The 19,975-nt window shown below is 43.5% G+C and overlaps 1 protein-coding gene across 3 annotated transcripts in view; it reads right to left on the minus strand.

Moving 5' to 3' along the window:
- The window catches only part of PDE4D (phosphodiesterase 4D), a 628,032-nt gene that overhangs the window by 459,248 nt on the left and 148,809 nt on the right, over positions 1 to 19,975 (minus strand). For all 3 annotated transcript variants that reach the window (XM_083576112.1, XM_083576107.1, XM_083576111.1), the window contains exon 3: positions 7,959 to 8,194. In XM_083576112.1, the coding sequence (XP_083432238.1) occupies positions 7,959 to 8,194 (236 nt within the window). The remainder of the gene's footprint in view (positions 1 to 7,958; positions 8,195 to 19,975) is intronic.

Below are 19,975 nucleotides of genomic sequence, written 5' to 3' on the forward strand. Positions count from 1 at the left end.
ATTAGCTAAAGTGGTGCTTCAGGTTAAGAACAGTTTCAGGTTAAGAACGGACCTCCAGAACGAATTAAGTACTTAACCTGAGGTACCACTGTATTTGTTTACTTCCTTCTTTATTTTCTTTTTTTTTTTTTTTGGCACTATTGATGGCACTGTAGGAGAGCCCCAGACATAGGTATAGCCGGGGGGGCAGGGAGGGGCAGCTGCCCCCCTTAAATCAATTAAAATCAATAAAAACACATAGCAAACTGAGGTTCTCTCCCCCCCCCATCAGATTGGCCAGGATGCTGGATTAGATGGGCCATTGGCCTGATCCATCCGGGTTCTTCTTATGCTCTTATGACAGTATGAGAGCTGCAGACCAACCTGCTAACAAGATCTCTGGGGGAGGCCCTACTCATGGTGATGCTTACACCTGTGGTCCAGTATGTGCTGGCCTGGGACAGGGCCTTCTCTGCTGTCACAATGAGGCACTCCCTTCCATTAGAGATTTGATTCTCCCACTTGCTACCACATGTTTGCCAGATAACAGCAATTCTGTTCTGACAGGGGATAATTGTTTTGATCAGCAAGACTATTTAACTGAAAGATCTAGAGTTTTATGGTTTTAGCTTTAAATACATATGTGTGTGTGTGTGTGTGTGTGTGTGTGTGTGATCCATCCTATCTCCTCCAGGATGGGTAAGGTCTTTGAGGACAGTTCATGAAGTCATTCCATATCCTTCTCCATCTCCCCACCCCAACTACGGATCCAACTCCAAATCTGAATAGCTATGTCAGAAAACTTGAAAAACCACAGACCTTTGTGGTGACCCTTGTCTGTTATTTTATTCATTTATTAAGAATAAAAACAATTTGTCTATCCTGACTCAATGGGATAGGGTGTATGTTAATGTAAGCTGATGGTGTTTCCGTCTGTTTCCATATTATACACACCACACAACACCTTTCTTTTCATTTATTTATGTATAAATGAAAGCAGTACTTCAAACTGACAATTTGCCACACAGATTATGTGTGCCAGATGAGTAATGCCTGAATGACACAGAAAGTTAGAATTAGCAACAGGAAATTACAGTTAGAAGAAGCATACTATGATGGCAGGGGGAAGCTTTGCAGCTGTAAAATATCAGATATATATAGATATAGATATATAAATATATATATAAACACACACACAAACAACACACACACACTCTTTGCTAAATGTGTCATTTGCTTGCATATTTCTATTATTTTCATTTCCTACATTTGCTTTAGTGGTAATTGCAGGTCTACCTGCTGTTACAGACAATATACAGCCCAGCCAAGATCTATCTCTATCTTCCTTCCTTCTGCCACTCCTTGAGGCATTCAGCCCTCTCATTCCCATCCCCTGCGGCAGCTCAGGAGAAGCACATGAAACCTCAGCTGACCCCTCCCCTCCCCTTCCTCTGCTGCTTCTCCTGTGCCCAATTCCAGGCAGTAAACTCCTTGGGACAAGGACCCTGATGGGTGTCAGGCACATCAACAGCGCCTTACCAAAAATACAATAATAATATCATTCACTTATTTCTTTTGCAAACTATACTTTTGAACACATCCACTCTCTTCTGGTTCATATAAGTTAGGGGTAGGCAAATAATGACCAGATAATCCAATATTCCCCCAAGGGCATCTCATTTGATTCCCCAAAAAATCCATGGTTCTGATTGTCTTGTCTGCACACACAGCCTTTGGTGCTGTGTACCTTTGCTGCTTTATCCAGCAAGAAACCAGGAAACAGGCAACCAAAATTTTGCTTCTCTTCAAAAACCTAGCTGTGAAAAACAGAGCAATTGAACTATTCCTGTACCACGATCATGCATCACAATGTGTCCACTTGCAACTAAGCAAAGCATTGCCTTCTTACTTTCTTTCTCCAGGTAGTAGACAATATGGGGCAGCCTATGGAGAGTTACTTAGCTTTGCAGGAGGAGGCACAAGAGATTTTTGCCTTTGCAACCATCTGCTTATGGGGAAAGGAAATCATGTAAGTGGAGAACATGAAGATACATGGAGCTCTCCAATACTCAACTAGATCAGCTTCCAGAAACTTGAACACTTCCAGCATCCTCTAGCAACTAAGTCCCAAACCAATCTGAAATCTTCCCCCATCCTTTTCCTGCCAGCAAATGGCTGCATTCCAGGGAACTGGCAATCCAAAATGATTGAAGAGATTCTGCTTTGGTAGAATTGCCCAGTTTATCAACTTGCAGTGCTGGTTCTTATTAGAGAGGGATAACACAGCCATGACTCAAGGGGAAGACCATTTTCCTGGCTGGTACAGTCAGGTTCAGGTTCAGAGAGATACTTTGCACCTGCCCCATGGAATTTAAAGTTTTCTTGAATAAACTAACAATATGTTTACCTTTTAGGTAAGTGAGCAATATAGTATGCTTAGCAATTTAGGAAGGGGAGCTATTTCACATTCCAGTTACGGTACCTTGTTCAGAAATTCCTCATGCCTTGGTTATCCTCAAAACAAAAATGCCAAAATGCAACATTAGAAAACCAAGCACAAATGGACAGAAATAAAATAAACAACTTTAAAAGCATCACTTTAAACCATTTGCTTATTGATAGGCACCCAGATAAAAAACAACAACCACTTGAGTATATAATACACCCAAACATACAAGAGTTATGCAAGTGCTTTCCTCCACATCTCAGTTGTTTCCAAACACACTTTTAAGTTCTCCTGTTGTTTCAGCTGACATCTCATTATCGAGACATTTCACATCAGATTAAATCAATCACACTGTGCTTGAGCAGAGAGATCACTGTGAAAACAGCCCTTATTGCAACACCAAGGAAAAGGCTTTGAAAGCAACCTGGTGGCACCCCATCTCAGTTGTATTCCTGAATTTGAAAATAGCATTTTGAAGGGGTGGTTGGGTCAGATAACAACAAATTTTAAAGATAAACACCTGTCTGTGGATAAGAGAATGGACTGAAGAAGAGTGGGTTTTATTTATTAATTACATTTTTTCAACAACAACAAAATCCCTCCAGGATGCTGGGGGCCAAGAAGTGGGATTGTGTGTGCATTTTACTGCAATTTTGTTGTTGTCAGACATTGCAAGGCAGCTTACAGATTTCTGTGCTATGGGTAGGGCTGCCCTCGAAGGCTGCCTGGGAATTCCATCCAGTAGAAATATAATAAAACGTGGTCCTTTGACCAAGGCAAGTGCAGTACATGATACCACTGCTTAAGAAGCTGCATTGATTTCCAGTTGGTTTCCTGGAAGAAGTGAAGGCTTTTGACTTGTTAAGTCCTAAACCATTTAGATCCAGTGTCTCTAGGCCTAGGTACTATGATCTATGCAAACATGGGATTTGTGGTTAGAGGGCTGAATCAGGACCCGGAAGCTCCAGGTTCAAATCCCTTCTTAGTTGACCATGTGACCATGGATCAGTCACAATCTCTCTCTGCCTAACAGGATTGTTCTGCAGTTTATTCCACCTTCAGCTCCTAGACAGAGAGGGATAATAGGCCTGAAACCTGCCAGTCAGGTTTCACCTGGCACATCCTTTGATGGGACCAGTGTTAGAATACTTCCCTCAAGTTTCCACAAATACCTTAATGACAGCCTGCCCTCCCTCTTCCACACCACTTCCTTAACCAGAGGGAGGAGGCCTGGTATCTGTGAAGAGGACTAGAGGGTAATACTGCGGTTTGAGACAGACTGAGTGAAGACAGACACAGAAAGCTGAGTCTTAAGTGCCTTGATGTGCAGGCTGCCTCCCTGGAGGTCTTATACAGAAACAGTAGCCTTTAGCTATGTGGGAATGCGTAATCTAACTGCTTTCACCTATGCTCAACCAGTACTTTATATTTAAAAACAACCACAATGGCGATAAGCCGACAGCGACTTTCTTCCAAAAGGAACCAAACCCAGGCAAGTAGCACACACCTTTAATGTCACACTGCTTGGAATAGTGGACTGATCGTAACATTACGAAGGCACCCAACACTTGATGGGAACGACAGACAGTGGAATTGCTATGTGATGACTACACGAAAAGGCAAAATATGTAATTATTAGAATCTATTCATTGAAAGTGTCTCCTGTTTTATAAAGAGTCATTTCATACTATCACTAATCATCTAGAGCTGGGCTGGGGAATCTGAGGATCTCCATCCCAGAGTGGCTGGGCAAGGATACATGGGAACCCTGACATCCTGTCAGAGAGTCTGCTTGACTCTGCCAATGAAGGAGAGGAAGAGGTTGAACCTGCTACTGAGGCTCAGAGTTCAGACCCAGTGCAGGCAGAGGGGAGAATTTCTCCCAAGGCTGTGAAGATTGAGCAACGCAGTGCTCCATCTTCCCCCACAGGTTCGGCTGAGAAGTCCAGAAGGCGCAGTAAGTCAGAGGGGGAGCTCTCTGATGCCAAGGACGTTCTGGCTGGCCCCAGTGGGTCAGAGGGGGTTCCTGAAGTAGTGCTGCGCCGTTCAGCTCGGACGACCAAGGGGAAACCTCCTGAAAGGTTTGCCGTCACTAGCGTGTGGGTCGGAATGGCACAGTGTGAACCCGAGAGTTTTGAGGATGTTCAGAAACTGCCTCAGGAAGAAGCCAGGAAATGGCATGAGGCGATGCAGAAGGAAATGAACTCAATGGAGTCTCTAGGTGTGTTCTCCCTCACGAAGTTGCCGGTGGGAAACCAGGCCATGGGTAGCCGCTGGGTTTACTGTCTTAAGCCCACAGCGACAGGAGAACCGCAGTATAAGGCCAGATTAGTGGCGAGAGGATTCACGCAGTGCAGGGGGTTGCATTATACGGAAGTTTATGCTCCCACCTGTAGGAGTGAATCTCTACGTTTGCTCTTGGCCACTGCTGCACAAAGAGGGTTGCTTGTGCATCACTTTGATGTGGATGTTGCTTACTTGAACTCAGACCTCCAGGAGGATTTGTACATGCTTCCTCCTCCAGGGTTTGAGGGCAATGAGCAAGGTACTGTGTGGAAACTTCACAAGTCAATTTACGGCCTGAAGCAGTCGGCCAGGAATTGGAACTTGTGCCTGAATGAAGCTTTGGAGAAGCTAGGTTTCAGGAAGAGTCTTGCTGACAGTTGCCTGTTCCTTAGAGGATCAGAAGACTCACAGGAACTGGTGTTATTTTACGTTGATGACATCATCCATATTGGAAAGGCAGAGAAACAGGTGCAGAAGTTTGCCAAAGAGCTTGGGAAACGGTTTCAGCTCAAGAACCTGGGTGCAGTAAGGATCTACCTGGGGGTCCAGATAGCGAGAACTGAGGATGGTAGCTTCTTGCTCAGTCGGAAAGGCAAGATTGAGCAGTTGCTTGAGAAGTTCAGAATGTCCGATTGTGCAGGAGTTCGGACACCTATGGAGACGAACTTCGTGAAAGATAGCCAGCAAGCAGAAAGTGCCGAGTTTGAGAATGCTGAGCTCTTTCAATCAGCTCTGGGTAGTCTGTTGTATCTGTCCCAATGGAGCAGACCAGACATTGCCTTTGCTACCAACCTGCTAAGTAGGGAAGCGTCAAAGCCCAGTGTGAGTGCTTGGCACGGTATCAAGCGGGTACTGCGCTACGTGCAGCATACCAAAGACTTCTGTCTTAAGCTGCCAGCTGAAGGTGAGGCAAAGCTCACATGCTATGCGGACAGTGACTGGGCGAATTTGCAGGACCGCAAGTCTGTGTCTGGGTTGGTGGTAAAGTTTGGGAAGTCCAGCAATATCTGGAGGGTACCACATTTGATACTTCAGTCTAGAGAGACTATGTGTTACATATTTTTCTTTTTGGCAGGGTTCTCGGTCATTAGAAAACTCCATCATTAGAAACACAGGGCCACTAGAAAACTCCCTAAGTGACAACTGATCTGATAGCTATTTCATTCAACCAAATTATTGCATTATAGTTGCAGTTATCGTGTGAGCAAAAACACTGGTGTGTGAATCATCTTGATAGCATTTGTCTTGGAACTGCTCAGTCCCTTTGCGTTTCAGGTTTCTAAGCGAACTTTTCACCCATGCTCACATTAAGTTTTCTTTCACAACATCAAAGACACAAAGCTCTTTGTAGCCTTATGAAAGCCTTCAAGTTTCCATATAATACATGGATTTTTCAAGACTCCTTAGATGGTGGTCCACACACAGAATTTCAGATTACAGGAGCATATTGGGACTACTGAGGATACCTTCTTGTACATATTGTATATGCAGTGTGTGTGTGTGTGTGTGTGTGTGTGTGGCAAGTGCAAAGATGATTCATGCATCTAACATTTAATTTTCCACAGTAAAGAAATAAAGGTTATAGCTTTTGAAAAGAAACAGGCACAACAGTAATTGCTTCTGTTGGGTTGTTTGTTTGTGCAATGCAGAATTATTGCTTTCCTCTTTTCTTTCCCCCCTTGATCTCATTTATAAATTTATTTCCTAGTAAATCAAAACCAAATTAAATGAGCATGATGCCTGAGCAAAGCTTGTTAGGCAGGACAATGGTGTTCTTTTTTATGTCTTGCAGAGATCTACCTGCTGTGAGAAACCTCTCATGCACCAGCTATCCCATTCCAGTACATAAGCCTACAAAACAGCAGCGAGCACCAGCAAGCATATCTACAAAACAATAACACCCCCCTTTTCATTACTTTGGGAAACATTTTAGGCAAACTTTCACATCTCCTCTTCCAGGTGCGATGCAAGCATGAGTCTCGTCAGAGACTCATGATATTTTCTGTTGTTGATCTATGACATTTTCTTAGACATTTCGACTCTATATTGATCGGTTTCAGAACGCAGCTGCCTCATATGTAATGCATGAAATCAAGCTTCTTGGATGAATGTTTTCACATCTAAACTATCTCATCCATGTCATGGTTCCAGGAATCTTCCAGTATGATGGATAGGTTCCCGGTGCTGTGCTGAAAGCACTTCCTCCCACCTCTAGCACTGATGCAAGATGCTGAGCTTAGAAAGCACGTGAGCTATCTGGAAGCACAGAGCTCACATTTTTTAGAGCTCCTGCAACAACCACCAACACTTTTGTGACTTATCAAAATGGCTGCAACCACAGCAGCTCATATCCAGGTCCATAAATGGGTGTTGGGGAAAACAGGCCACCATAGATGCATAGCTTCTAGCTAGAAGTAGCCACATCAGCAGCTACCTGGCCTTGCTGTATTTAGCTCTAGGTTATGCCCTAAGTTTTCTGGTGCTTGAATGCTTGCAGCAGCACTGGTGGGTGGGTATGTGCATGTGGGATGTCTTTCTACCCTCCACGTCTGTGGCTATAATAGTCCCTCCCAGGCTTCTTCTCTCTGAGGTGATCACAGCCTATCAGGGATCACGGAAGCAACATGATGTCTCATAGTCTTGCAACCAATTATATCTGTGTTTCTCAAACTTGGGTCTCCAGCTGTTGTTGGGCTACAACTCCCATCATCCCTGACCACTGGTCCTGCTAGCTAGGAATGATGGGAGTTGTAGTCCAACAACAGCTGGAGATTCAAGTTTGGGAAACACTGAATTAGATTCAGCTACAGCATCAAAATCCAGAATACCTGCCAATTCAAAGATGGAGTCATGTGCTTCTTTTCAACCCTTCCATTGCTTCCAAATCACTATGCCCCCAGTGCCTTCCTCACAGAGAGAAGGCTGAAATACATTTTTTTCTTCTTCTTCTTTTTCAGCCAATAAGATTGGACAGTCCCTGTGTTAGCAGAGGGACTGCTTGGTATCAGCTGTGCTATTCACATCACACATTTGCCTTATGCTTTCTGCCACTACTATGAAAACAATGGGTATAGAACTGCCATCTTATTAACCTGTCTTCAATACGCTCTCCATTATAGCTGCCTTAATTCGCTCCGTGATTAAGAGCCAAACATTTTAATCACAGGGACCCAGGACATCGGCTGCCAGAACGCAGTCTCTCAGCAGCCGAACAGAAGCAGAAGCAGGGTTCCAAATCAATGTTTACCTGACAGACTCTGCAGCTGTGATAGCAATTAGTGGGAGAGTTCTCAGCGGAAGGCTGGTGGGCCTCGGCACCGTCTCTGGATCACCCTTTCTGTCCCAATCTGCCTGCTCCAGCTGCCTGAACGCCAAAGGGGGAAGCTGGAGATTACGGCAGGAAAGTCTCCTGACACGATATTGGTCCATTCCTTGAGGAGCACCATCCACTTCATCGTGCGAGTACAGTGTTTCTTCTGACACCTAGAAAAACAACAGCAACAAATATTGCCTTAATAATTCTCTGCAGTTTCTTTCCTAAACTGCATCCATTAATCTGGGTGTACTTTATATTTTATTTTAAAAGTATTAAATGCATAGAGCAATGAAGAACTCTGAACCTATGTGTGCCCTTTAACAACTGGCTAGAGCAGGATTGTATGATGGGCCATTAGAATGAAGATCTTCTTATAAGGATGCTGTGGTCACACTGGTCCAGATGGAATATTGCAGCAAAGCACACCTGTGCCACAGTAACAGCAGGGGACAGTACCACATACACATCAACAAATGCTTTTTATGCATTAACTGGGGAGGGTGGTGCAGTAGCTCATAGGATAAGGATCCTTCTGGAGGTTTTCTGTTAAAAACTATAATCAGGCATAGGGATGGACAAATCTGAAAATTTTGGCTTCTCATTTTTCCATTCTTAAATTCAAGTTCACTACATTTCTGCATCAGTTTCCAATTCCTAATCCTCAGAAAAATTAATCTCCATTTTACCGCTCATTTCTCCTAATATAGCAATAATTGCATGTAGCTATTGTCTAATAAATGGTATCAAGGTATGCTATTTTCAATAATATATTCATTTTTATTCACACTTTCCCCAGATGCATACCTTTTGGAGTACTGCATCACAAAATCCAAAAGACTGCAGAATTTTGCAGCACAGTTCACTGCTGCCTCCCCTGTTTGTTGCTTTTTTGCTGCACTTGCAGGGCCAAAGTGTCCTTTCTGGGGTGAAAGCCTGGGCAGTGTGTATGGAAGTCCTGAGCTACCCTGATTAAAAGACCCCTCTCTCAGCCTCGGTGATGTAGTCCAAAGGAAAACAAAGCAATATATTTGGCACCAGCTTTGCTTCTGTTTGTGCACTGTTTTGGTTAAGTGTGAATTAGGAGAAATGAGTTTCTCCACCACCTCTAATTTAGACCTACTTGACCATTATCCTTGACTCGATATCCTCTAGGCTACATTACTGAACTATCTGTAGCCAGGACTGCCCTTGATTAATGATAAAATGAATGATGGTCAGAAATGAGAAATTATGTCATATTTACACATCTTTAATTCCTCTTATGATTTTTTTTTCTGGGAACAAACGTTTTAGATCAATGAAAATATATTATTGAAATTACATTAGTGAATTATCTACACTAACCTCCGATATCTCTGGTAGGCATATGATGTAGACAGATAGAATTAAACTTCTGCTCTCTAATACATTTTTTGAAGTCTTTCTTTTAGTGTCGACAGTAATTTAGAAATTCAAAAATAACAACAGAGCCTTAATTTGCAGTCAAATGCTCTGCCACTGAGCTATATCCCCAGCAGAGCCTTAATTTGTACCAGAAGAATTCAAGTTTCATTGCTTAGGAAATCTAAAGGCATGTTTCTGGGCACACCTAATATTGTTCTTACAATCTTGTTCTGGATTAAGTTCTGCAGTACTCCCACATTTCTGCAGCGCAGAGGAACTGGTAGTATAGTTTAAAACAGTAGAAATCCACTTCTCCCTGCGTACCTGAGATCCTCAGAACTCACTCTTCTCTGATGCAACTCATACCCAATTTCAGGTTGGTGAGAGTTCCCAGCAGCCCACTGACTTCCTATCCTTATTTGCATTTTGAACTGCAGAATAGATGGATGTTACTGATCCTCCTCCCTTTAGCAGTCTCCAGCATACGCATCTCAAATCTGTTCTTGAAACCCACCCCCAATCCCCCAGAGCAGATTTGGGGGAGTGATGGGGGCTTCCAGGGCAAGGGGAAATTCGCAAAAATCACCTCGCCTCATTTTCAGTGAATGGCTGCCTCAACAGTTGCTACAATGATAAGTACAGGAATTAGATATCACCCATCGTTCCTGGAAATGGAAACATTTATTTTGCTAAATAAATCTCTCCTTCATAGACCACTGACAAGCTCTTTATTTTGTAACTGTACAAATAGCTTCTTCCTCCCCGCTGACGGCAGCGTCCCAAGGAAATTGTGTAGAAGGCTGTCTCTGTCAGTCTGACCAGTTCAAATCAGAGGTGTCTTTATGACAGATTGGCTAAATAGGGGACACTGTAAAAACCAGATAAGATGACCAGCTTGCTTCCTAGGCAATGTATTGAAATCACATTTGACAAATAAAAACCTGCCTATCTGTTTTAAGCGTTCCACATTTTTATCTTTTAAACAGATCACACAATCCAAACTCAGCGCTCATGACAAATATCTTGGCTACTCTGAAGGAAATGCGAAAATTATAGGAATTATGGGTGCACTGGGAGGGCAGCAAATGAATCAGAGATATTGATTGCTGTGAAAATGCCATGAAAAAGCCTATTTATGTCATTGAAAGAGTGGTTCAATTACCATTCTGTTTTATTTTTAGCACTCTGTACAAACGGAAGGAAAAGTGGATGTAACTATTTTATCTGTACTCTGGACATATATGGGGGAAAAAGAGGAATGATGTTTTTAGTAGCAGATCAAATACATACTCTCTCTCACACAGGTGTGTGTGTGTGTGTGTGTGCGCGCGCGCAGCTTATGGCCACTTAATCATAGGGAGAGTATGCAAATAGCAATATGTGTTAGGGAGAACCCATTTTTACCTTTCCTAACTAAAATGTTCAAAAATATTATAGGAATCAACAGAATATACTAAATATAATAAGCAATTCACAATAATATTCAGGCGTCCCCAGATATTATATTCACATGCTGCTTATTTTAACAGCAGCCTGGTGAGTAAATGGGCTGTGAGCTGCAACCTGCATAAGACACTTAGTGAAATATACTCAGAGTCGAGAGTGGATTTCATGCTCTTTATTCAGCTCATAGTGGTGAGGAGGAATGGAAGTTCCCCCAGAATGTCTGCTTTATATACATTATTTACACAATGGGCCCCACATGATTGGCTAATTCCGGGATTCTCCTGTAGGCCAATCAGGCCAACTTAGCCTGGAGAAGAGGAGGTTAAGGGGTGATATGATAGCCATGTTCAAATATATAAAAGGATGTCACACAGAGGAGGGAGAAGGGTTGTTTTCTGCTGCTCCAGAGAAGCGGACACGGAGCAATGGTTCCAAACTACAAGAAAGAAGATTCCACCTAAACATTAGGAAGAACTTCCTGACAGTGAGAGCTGTTCGACAGTGGAATTTGCTGCCAAGGAGTGTGGTGGAGTCTCCTTCTTTGGAGGTCTTTAAGCAGAGGCTTGACAACCATATGTCAGGAGTGCTCTGATGGTGTTTCCTGCTTGGCAGGGGGTTGGACTCGATGGCCCTTGTGGTCTCTTCCAACTCTATGATTCTATGATTCTAGGTTGCGGATTCACTTCCTCCTGGAGCTGGATTGGGTGGCTCCTGTGGACCAATCAGACTGCTGCATTCTGGGTCCTATTGTTCTAGGACCAATCAGACTGCTGCATTTTGGATCCTATTCAACTCAGTACATAACACTTGGGGAGGGCTCATCCACACTGCTGTTGGGGTTGTGATTTCTTCCATTTGTCCTGCGACTGCCAAGCACAGGTCTGAGAGGATTTTCATTTGTCCCCAGGAAAACCTGTCAGCCCCAGCCAGCATGGCCAGCAGCACAGAGTGACAATACTAGGTGATTCATTCTTAACCGCTGTCTCTGAATTATTTGTAATACTGAGTTTGACTCTTGTTCCATTGCAGCATGCTCAAGTGAGCTTCAGTTTATAGCAGGCCGTGTTGGGTGGGCTGCAAGCCCCATGAGAGAGATTAATGTGCCACTTCCAACCAACCTACCCAGCATGCTCTCCTTAGGCACTGCACCCAGTGCAGGAGGTTCATCCTCCTGCCTTATATCGGTCCCCAAATATATTATGGACAGCCTCCAGGAAGAACTGTAGAAAACAATGCATTCATAGAATCACAGAATTGCAGAGTTGGAAGGAGCCATGAGGGTCATCTAGTTCAACCCCCTGCAATGAAGGAATCTTTTGCCCGCTGTGGGGCTTGAACCCATGTCACTGAGATTAAGAGGCTCCTACTCCACCAACTGAGCTATCCCAAACTCACACAGCATAATATGGTGTGTGTGGGGGAAATATGGCGGGTTTTCCTTTGGATAAATGGTAGGGAAGTGATGGATTAACAACCACGCTTCATCAGTTTGAATGACACAGCTAGTGCTAACTTCTGTGAATGGGTAAGCTGGCAACAGGCAAGAAATAGTGTTTGCTTACACACAAAAACAACAACTTCCCACTGCGCATTTCTTTCTTTCTTTCACACCATTGTCATGCTCTATAACTACTGGAAAGACAACCTTAAACAAACATTCAAATGTTGATAATTCATGAACTATAAAGGAACTCAATTCCTACTACAAATCACTGATTCCAGCAAACCAGACAAACACTGACACTTGCTTGCTTTAACTACTTTATGAAAATATGCAGATTTCGGCTTCAATGCTCAGAATATTATGAGAATACGCATTTCCCATGACCTCAGTTTAGGGGTGCAGCACTTCCATTGAGAGATTCTGAGAAAACAAGTAAGAGTGGTGGAACAAGAAGCAACAACTGTGTCCCTCAGGACAGCCCATCTCCATGAAAGCAGGCGACCTCACAAGAAGGGGAAGGGGAGATAATAGTATGCACAGCTGCATGGCCTATGCTGAAGACCAAGTGGAGCAAGGCCTTGGAAGCAATTAGCTGTTTATCTATTCTACAGTAAACTTGGGAACCACCCACTCATAGTGCCTCTGTCTTGTCAGGAATCAGAATCAGTTTGTTGGCCCTCATCCAGTCTGCCACTGAGTCTAGGCACCAGTCCAAAGCATGCGTGGCCTCTCCTCACTCAGATGTTACAGAGAAATAGAGCTGGGTGACATCAGCATACTGATGGCATATCACCTCAAATCTCCTAATGACCACTCGTAACAGATTCAAATATATGTTAAACAGCATTGGGGACAAGATGGTTGCCTGTGGCACCCCACAGCCCAGCTGCCAGGGGGCCAAACGTCAATCACCTAATACTATTTTCTGAAAGCAACCCTGGAGGTAGAATTGGAACCACTGTAAAGCAATGTCTCAAATATCCTTCTCACTAAGTTGGCTCAGAAGGATACTGTCAGGGGCAGACTTTGGTCTTTCAGATTTCAGCAGCACCCTGTGCAAGGCCACACATACCCCACCTCTCACTCTCCATTCTGATCAGTTCACTACATCATAATTGTGACGCCCTACAACACCTCCTAGGCTAGGCACCCAGTGACATGGGACCAGTCGCACTGCCCTAAATCTACCTCTGATTCCATGATCAATGATATCAAAGGCTATTGAGGGAAGAAGTAAAAATAACATGGTTGCACTCCCCCTGCCCTTCTCCTGCTGCAGGTGATTCATCAGGGTGGCCAAGGCTGGTTCAGTCCCATAACCAGGCATGAGCCCACATTGAAATGGGTCAATATAACTGGGTTCTTCCAAGTGTACTTGCAATTGTTGTGCCACGACCCTCTCAATTACCTTCCCTAAAAACCAAGTATTTGTGACCAGGCAGTAACTGACACAAAGTCCAGGGTGGCCTTTCTCATTCTCTCTCTCTTTTAAAGAACTGGTCGAGCCACTGCTTCCTTCAAGACAGCAGGGACCACTCCCTCCCACAAGGATGTGTTAGCCACTGGATCCACTCAGTCATACCCCCTTGGCAAACTTTAGTAAGCCAAGGGGCGGAAATACATAGTTTCAAGCTTGCTTGGAGGCAAGTCGCTTTACCTTCAAAGTGCCTTGTAAACAATTCACACTGGGTTCCAAAGGGTTTAAAACTGCATTCCTTGGAGATGCTAACAGGCCCTAGACAACACAAAAGCTGCACTGGGTAGCTATTTAAAGATACAATGGAGGCAGAAAAGGGAGCCTTCTTGCTGGTCTGAGATTTGGGGGGGTGGATTTTGTTGTTTTAAATTATATTAGCACTCTTGTACCTGGTGTTGCTTGAAAATTCTAAGAAAATCAGTGCAGTTTTGAAAGGTTCAGTCTACCCTCTTGGTTCAGAATGGCATCCAATTATATCCCAACAGCTGAAAACCTGCTCCTTGATCTCAGGAATGAAAATGCAAAATTTGGTTGCAATATCTTAAGAGGTGTCCAAATGCATAGTGAACATAGTTCCCTAGGAAGGGGGGATGATTGTTAAGCCACTCTGGGAATTATAGCTTTTAACAACTCTAAACATCCTCAGCAAACTACCATCCTCAGGATTCTTTGGGGGAAGACATGTTTGTTAAAGTGGTATCATAGTGCTTTAAATGTGTGGTGTAAATGTGGCCCAAGTCTTTTTTCTTTTCAGTGATAATCCTAAATCTATTAAGGATTTTTTATTAGCCGATGTGACAAAAATGGAATGGGAAAGTTCCCAAAAAAGAAAAGTAGTCAACAAAAACAAGCACCCAGCTTAGTTAAAGTATAGCTTTGAATAAAAATAATGAGTATGCAGTGTGACTTCATTGAAGACTGGAATATTAAAAAGGTCCACATAAGCACATAATTTTAGGCTTGTACAGAATTATAAGCAAAATTTATCTGAAAGACTTTCAGGATGCTTATAACCAGAAAACGCTCCATTTAATTAAAATACTGATAAGAGAAATGGCAGAGAGAAAAAACAGAAGATAACCATGCACACACACAAATCCAAACATGAATGCAGATATATGCATCCCTCAAGCAACAGTCCAACAAATATCACTTCTCCAGATAAGATTCAAGCACCAACTCCTAGAAACATCACAAGTCCCCTCCAAAACCTCAGCCTTACAGGAAGCAAACATAGCAAATGATAAATAAAACAGTGTAGCATTGAGATGCGATGTGCACCCTGCTGTGCAATGCCTAACTTAAGAACCCTGTACTTTTAGAAAATGTGACTCAGGGAATAAGTGAGATGGAGCGTCTTGGAGCTCAAGTGTTCCAAGTGCTGACAGTTTCACCAGCAACTTCACTTAAGAGTCGGTCAAGGCAAAGATATGTTTTTGTTTGTTTGCTTGCTTGCATAAAAAAGAAGTTAAAATGCCTCAGTGGGTTACAGATTGAAGTTATGCTGAGGTTATATTACAGAGTAGATTGAACAGACGAAACCAATAGCAAGTCCAGTGGTCAAGAAGGTGATTTCTACATGTGCTGTTGAGGGAAGTGGGAGGCAGAAGGGGCATGCTAACCTCGGAAGGTAGCCCATCTAGGAGAAGGAAAACTTTGATTCTAAAGCTCTATTATAGCCTTCTTAGATTTACCGACTGGTGGGGTCTGCGTTGCTCCCGGGAGGGAGAAAGGAAGTCAAATGACACCAAGGTTGATTCAGAGAAAGAGTTTATTCTGCTCTCCGGATAGCAGAAGGCTGGTCAGTTCACAGCAAGTCCAAAGAAATGAGAAATTTCATGCAGTATATATATCCTCCAGGCACCCTCTCCCCCCTTCCCCAGGAATCCAACCACGTCAGCTTATACACGTAAGTTGACATCCATGACCATAAACAGATATTACTGTTCCAGTACTCTTGACCATAAAAGGTTGTTCCTGTTCCTGTTCCTATACTCTTATCTTGGGGCAAGAAGGTCACCAACTCTAAGAGCACTCCTGGCACCGTTCCTGGGTCTCTTGTCAGACCTGACAAGGTCTGTGCATCAGTGTGTAAGATAAGACCCAGATGTGCCATCCCTGCTCCACTCGGAACTGGCAAGGCCATCCATTGCCATCACGGACTGATAAAGGAGAGGGCTTTGAGCACTTGTTATACAGCTGGATTTCTGTTTATACATTGACTCAAGTGCTCAAGTTAATGCATTTTAGAAATGCTCCCTTGGAGAAGGAAAAATGAGGATTTTGGGTCCCATTTCAGACTGACTGCACAGAAACCCATTCCTTCATTATGGCCTAGCGGGACATCTTTGGGGAAAGAAAAGGCTTGGCACCTTGTATGCCTCCTTCTAGAAACTTCTGTAGCCAAGGTGGTGCCAAACGTATTGCTCTGCTTGCCTTTGGACCACATCAGGCTGAGAGGAAGGTATTGTCGCCTGGGCAGCTCAGGACCCCCATATACACTGCCCAAGTGTGCACTCCATGGAAGGTGCTAACACAGAGGTTTGACTTCACCCCCAGAGGCAAACTCCATTGTCTCTCAAGACAGACAGATGCCAACAACAACTCAGGGGTACAGCATCTGCCTTGCATGCAGAAGGCGCCAGGTTCAATCACCCCCAGCAATCCCTAGTGACATCAACCTGGAAGAATTGTATACACCTAGAGTATTCACATTTAGACACCAGTTTAACACTCACCTCTTCACCTAGGCTATCCCCGTGGGGTGATCAATCCAGCCATACTGGAGGCTGGTCTGTTAAGGGTCAATTATGCACTGCCCCACAGACTTCAGTCTGCCCTTAGCCAGCCCCAACTGCCTGCCTTCTCACTTAAACTCATTCAAGGAGTGGCCCCGTCTATCAGCTTCCATTGGAATGAATGGGCCAGTTAATCATGTCCATTAATTTCAGCAGGTTACTCTGAGTAGGGCTACCAATGGCTGCAACTAAGTGCTGCCCTTGTAGAACACAGCAGGGAGGAGAAGAGAGACTAAACTAGAATTGGATGGCTCCACCTGTTGTCAGTTCTGGCTCCCCCTACAGTGTGTTGGCCTCCCTGCTTGCTTCCCCACCAGCCTCAATGGGCACCCAGCACCACTGTGTTGCTATATCAGTCTGATCTACTGCTTTCTGACATATTTTGCACTTGTTACAGGAATGAGATTTTACTGTTGACTTTAGGTACTGTTCAGCATCAGGATATTGCCTTTGAATTAACGCTGAAGCACTGTCTGCAGTGATTGTTACCGGATGGCTCATTTACACACAAAAGTCATCACTTTGTGCTCATGTCAATGGTAGACAAAATGTGCATATGTAAAGTGGCAGACAGTGTACATTCAGGTTCCCTGCATGTATACCATCAGAAGTGTTTGCTGCTTAAAATTCAGCTGTGTCGGTACAGCTATATTTAGCCTGCTGCTTGTAGCAGTAGCAGTGGTAACAATCATGCCACTCCCCCCATCTAAAAAACTGGGTTTTGTTGGCAAAGTGGAAGTTGCTGCCACTATGTGGTTCACACAAGCACCTTGCCACTCTGAAATGCACCTAAGACGGGAGCATATTTCAGAGGCCACCATGGTGCTGATTGTTTGTTGCATTACTCAGGCTTCAGTGATTTGCTAGTTTCTTAAAAGCACCTGGAGTACTATATTTCCTTCAGGGTCATTTCCTTAAATCACATGGTACATTAACTGGCTAAGCAGTCGTGCATTCCCAACTGCAAAGAACAATAAACAATACTCTCAACACTTTCCCCAATTCAATTCCGTTTCGTAAAACAAGAAACTGCTTGGGGGGGGGGGAGGTTGAGTTTTTGTTTTTGTTTTAACAATGCAGGTTTATTCCATCGCTCAGGCTACCGGCAACGAAACAGAAAACCACACATACAAATTTGTACAACCACAAAAATGTCAGCTAGAGATACAGAACACACAATGTTAGCTACATGCTTTCAGTCCATTGATATGCTAATGTTCAAAGACTGTACTGTTCAAATAGGAGGTGCAGAGAGGTCATCTTTTTATTTTCAAAGTTCTCAGCATGTTTCATACTCGTGTGCATTCCAAAGAAACATATTACGTGATAGTCCTCTAAAAAAAAAAAAGATGACAAATAAAACTAAAACAGCATGATGGACTAGATTCAGTGTGAAAACCAGGCACCTCAATGTTTTAGAAGAAGAGTTTAGGTTTGATATCCCACTTTATCACTACCCGAAGGAGTCTCAAAGCGGCTAACAATCTCATTTCCCCTCCTCCCCCCACAACAAACACTCTGTGAGGTGAGTGAGGCTGAGAGACGTCAGAGAAGTGTGACTAGCCCAAGATCACCCAGCAGCTGCATGTGGAGGAGCAGGGAATCAAACCTAGTTCACCAGATTACAAGTCCACTGCTCTTTAACCACTACACCATCACACATCTGTGGGAACCCAAGGGCAGCATGTGACCTTTGCAGGCCTTCAATATGGCCCACCACAGATGCCCAAGTCACCCCACAAATGGCAAATGTTACTTAGTGAGAGAGAGCATGATTGTGATGGGGAGGGAGGTGTGTATGCGGGTGAATCATCCCTATGCAGCTTCCTCCCTTTGTATATCATGTTTCTCTAGTTGTAGCGGAACCAGTCCAAAATAACCATTCCCCTTGCAATGTGCAGCTGCAGAGGAATGTTGGATGTGTTGTTGTAGATTGCACTCTTGCTTCATGCGTCGCAATGGTGACTCTGAACAATGGCCAGTGCCATCTGCAAATGAAGTGTCCACCCTCAACCATGCTCTCTTCTGCAGTGTCATTGGCAGAAGTGTAATAGTCTGGATTGTAGGGGGGATGAAGACCCATCACTACTTTTGTAGCAGGGTCCCTGTCTCCAATATCCTAGAGCTACCCAATCAGTATGAAAGGGGAGCTCTGAAGCCACTGAGAAGTCTTTTAACCCTCTGTGCTGATTGGAGCTAATCAGACTGAAAGAAGGTGCGCCAACCCACTGAGGATTGGCTCCTAGGGTCACTCTAGAGAAAGCATACAGAAAGAACACCAGTGAGTTACTGTTCTTGATGCTCCAAAGCAAAGCATTTAGGAACAATGAAGACAGAAGATGCTTCAGTTTCAAAACAAATGATGTGCAAGTTCTGTTATGATCTTAGGTGTTAAGTGCTCCCTTGAAGTACACAAGCATGAAGTGTGAAGTGTGACATATACAGTTGTTTATTCAGATAAATTCCACAAATTACATAAGCATGCAGCCTGCAAGCCTATATATATATTTACCTGGGAGTAAGTGCAACTGAGCTCGGTGGGGCTTACTTTTCAGCTGACATGTATAGAACTGAACTGTCACATCAAACCTATTTGACATTCATAGAGAATTCTTCATAGAGAATTATACTTATCTTCCTTTTTTATTTTATCAACACGATGAGGCTAAAGCAAATAAACACCTTTTGCCAAGACAGTGGCTGTAAAGGCACATCACAACTCTAAATATATACATAGGCAATTTTTATTCTTCTCACTAGCCTGCCTTCTTTAAAGCAGCAGGCCCCTGTGAGATGCTAAGCATAGTATATGAGTTGTCTGTACTACATGGACTCTTCACTCAGCCAATTCATGCTGCTGATACTCCAAAATGATAAACTGAAATCCATCACTTGCAATGCCTTTTTGCCCTGGCAGTGGTATATCAATGCCATCTTCAATTACCAGAAACTCAAGTCTATAGAACATCTGATTTTTACATTTAATGCTACTGAATTTGCTCCTGCCCACTGGTTTCATTTTTATTCATTGTATACAAGTTTCATAGTTGCTTTGCCTTTTGCAGTTCCTTGACTCAGGACAACTGCTAGCATTTTATTTATTAATAAACGTCAACGCCTCACAAATCCATCTAAACTATGCCTGTTACGCTGAATATTAACTGGAAGCATCCCCTTTCAGTAATTTGTATGTCGGTGGGGGAGAGGAGATGGTGGTTATCAAAGTGTATCCCTGATTGGCTAGAATAGGGAATTGCACTGATAATTTTAAAGTCCTTTAAAGTGCACAGTTTGAGGGGATGCAAACTGTGTGCGCAAGTGCACATATGAAAAAGGCTTCTGAAAGTTCATTCTGATCACTGCAGAACGAAAGCTCGGTTAAGCAAATAATAGAGGAAGT

This window comes from Podarcis filfolensis (genome assembly GCF_964270895.1).
Source record: "Podarcis filfolensis genome assembly, chromosome: 11".
NCBI classification, from domain to species: domain Eukaryota; kingdom Metazoa; phylum Chordata; class Lepidosauria; order Squamata; family Lacertidae; genus Podarcis; species Podarcis filfolensis.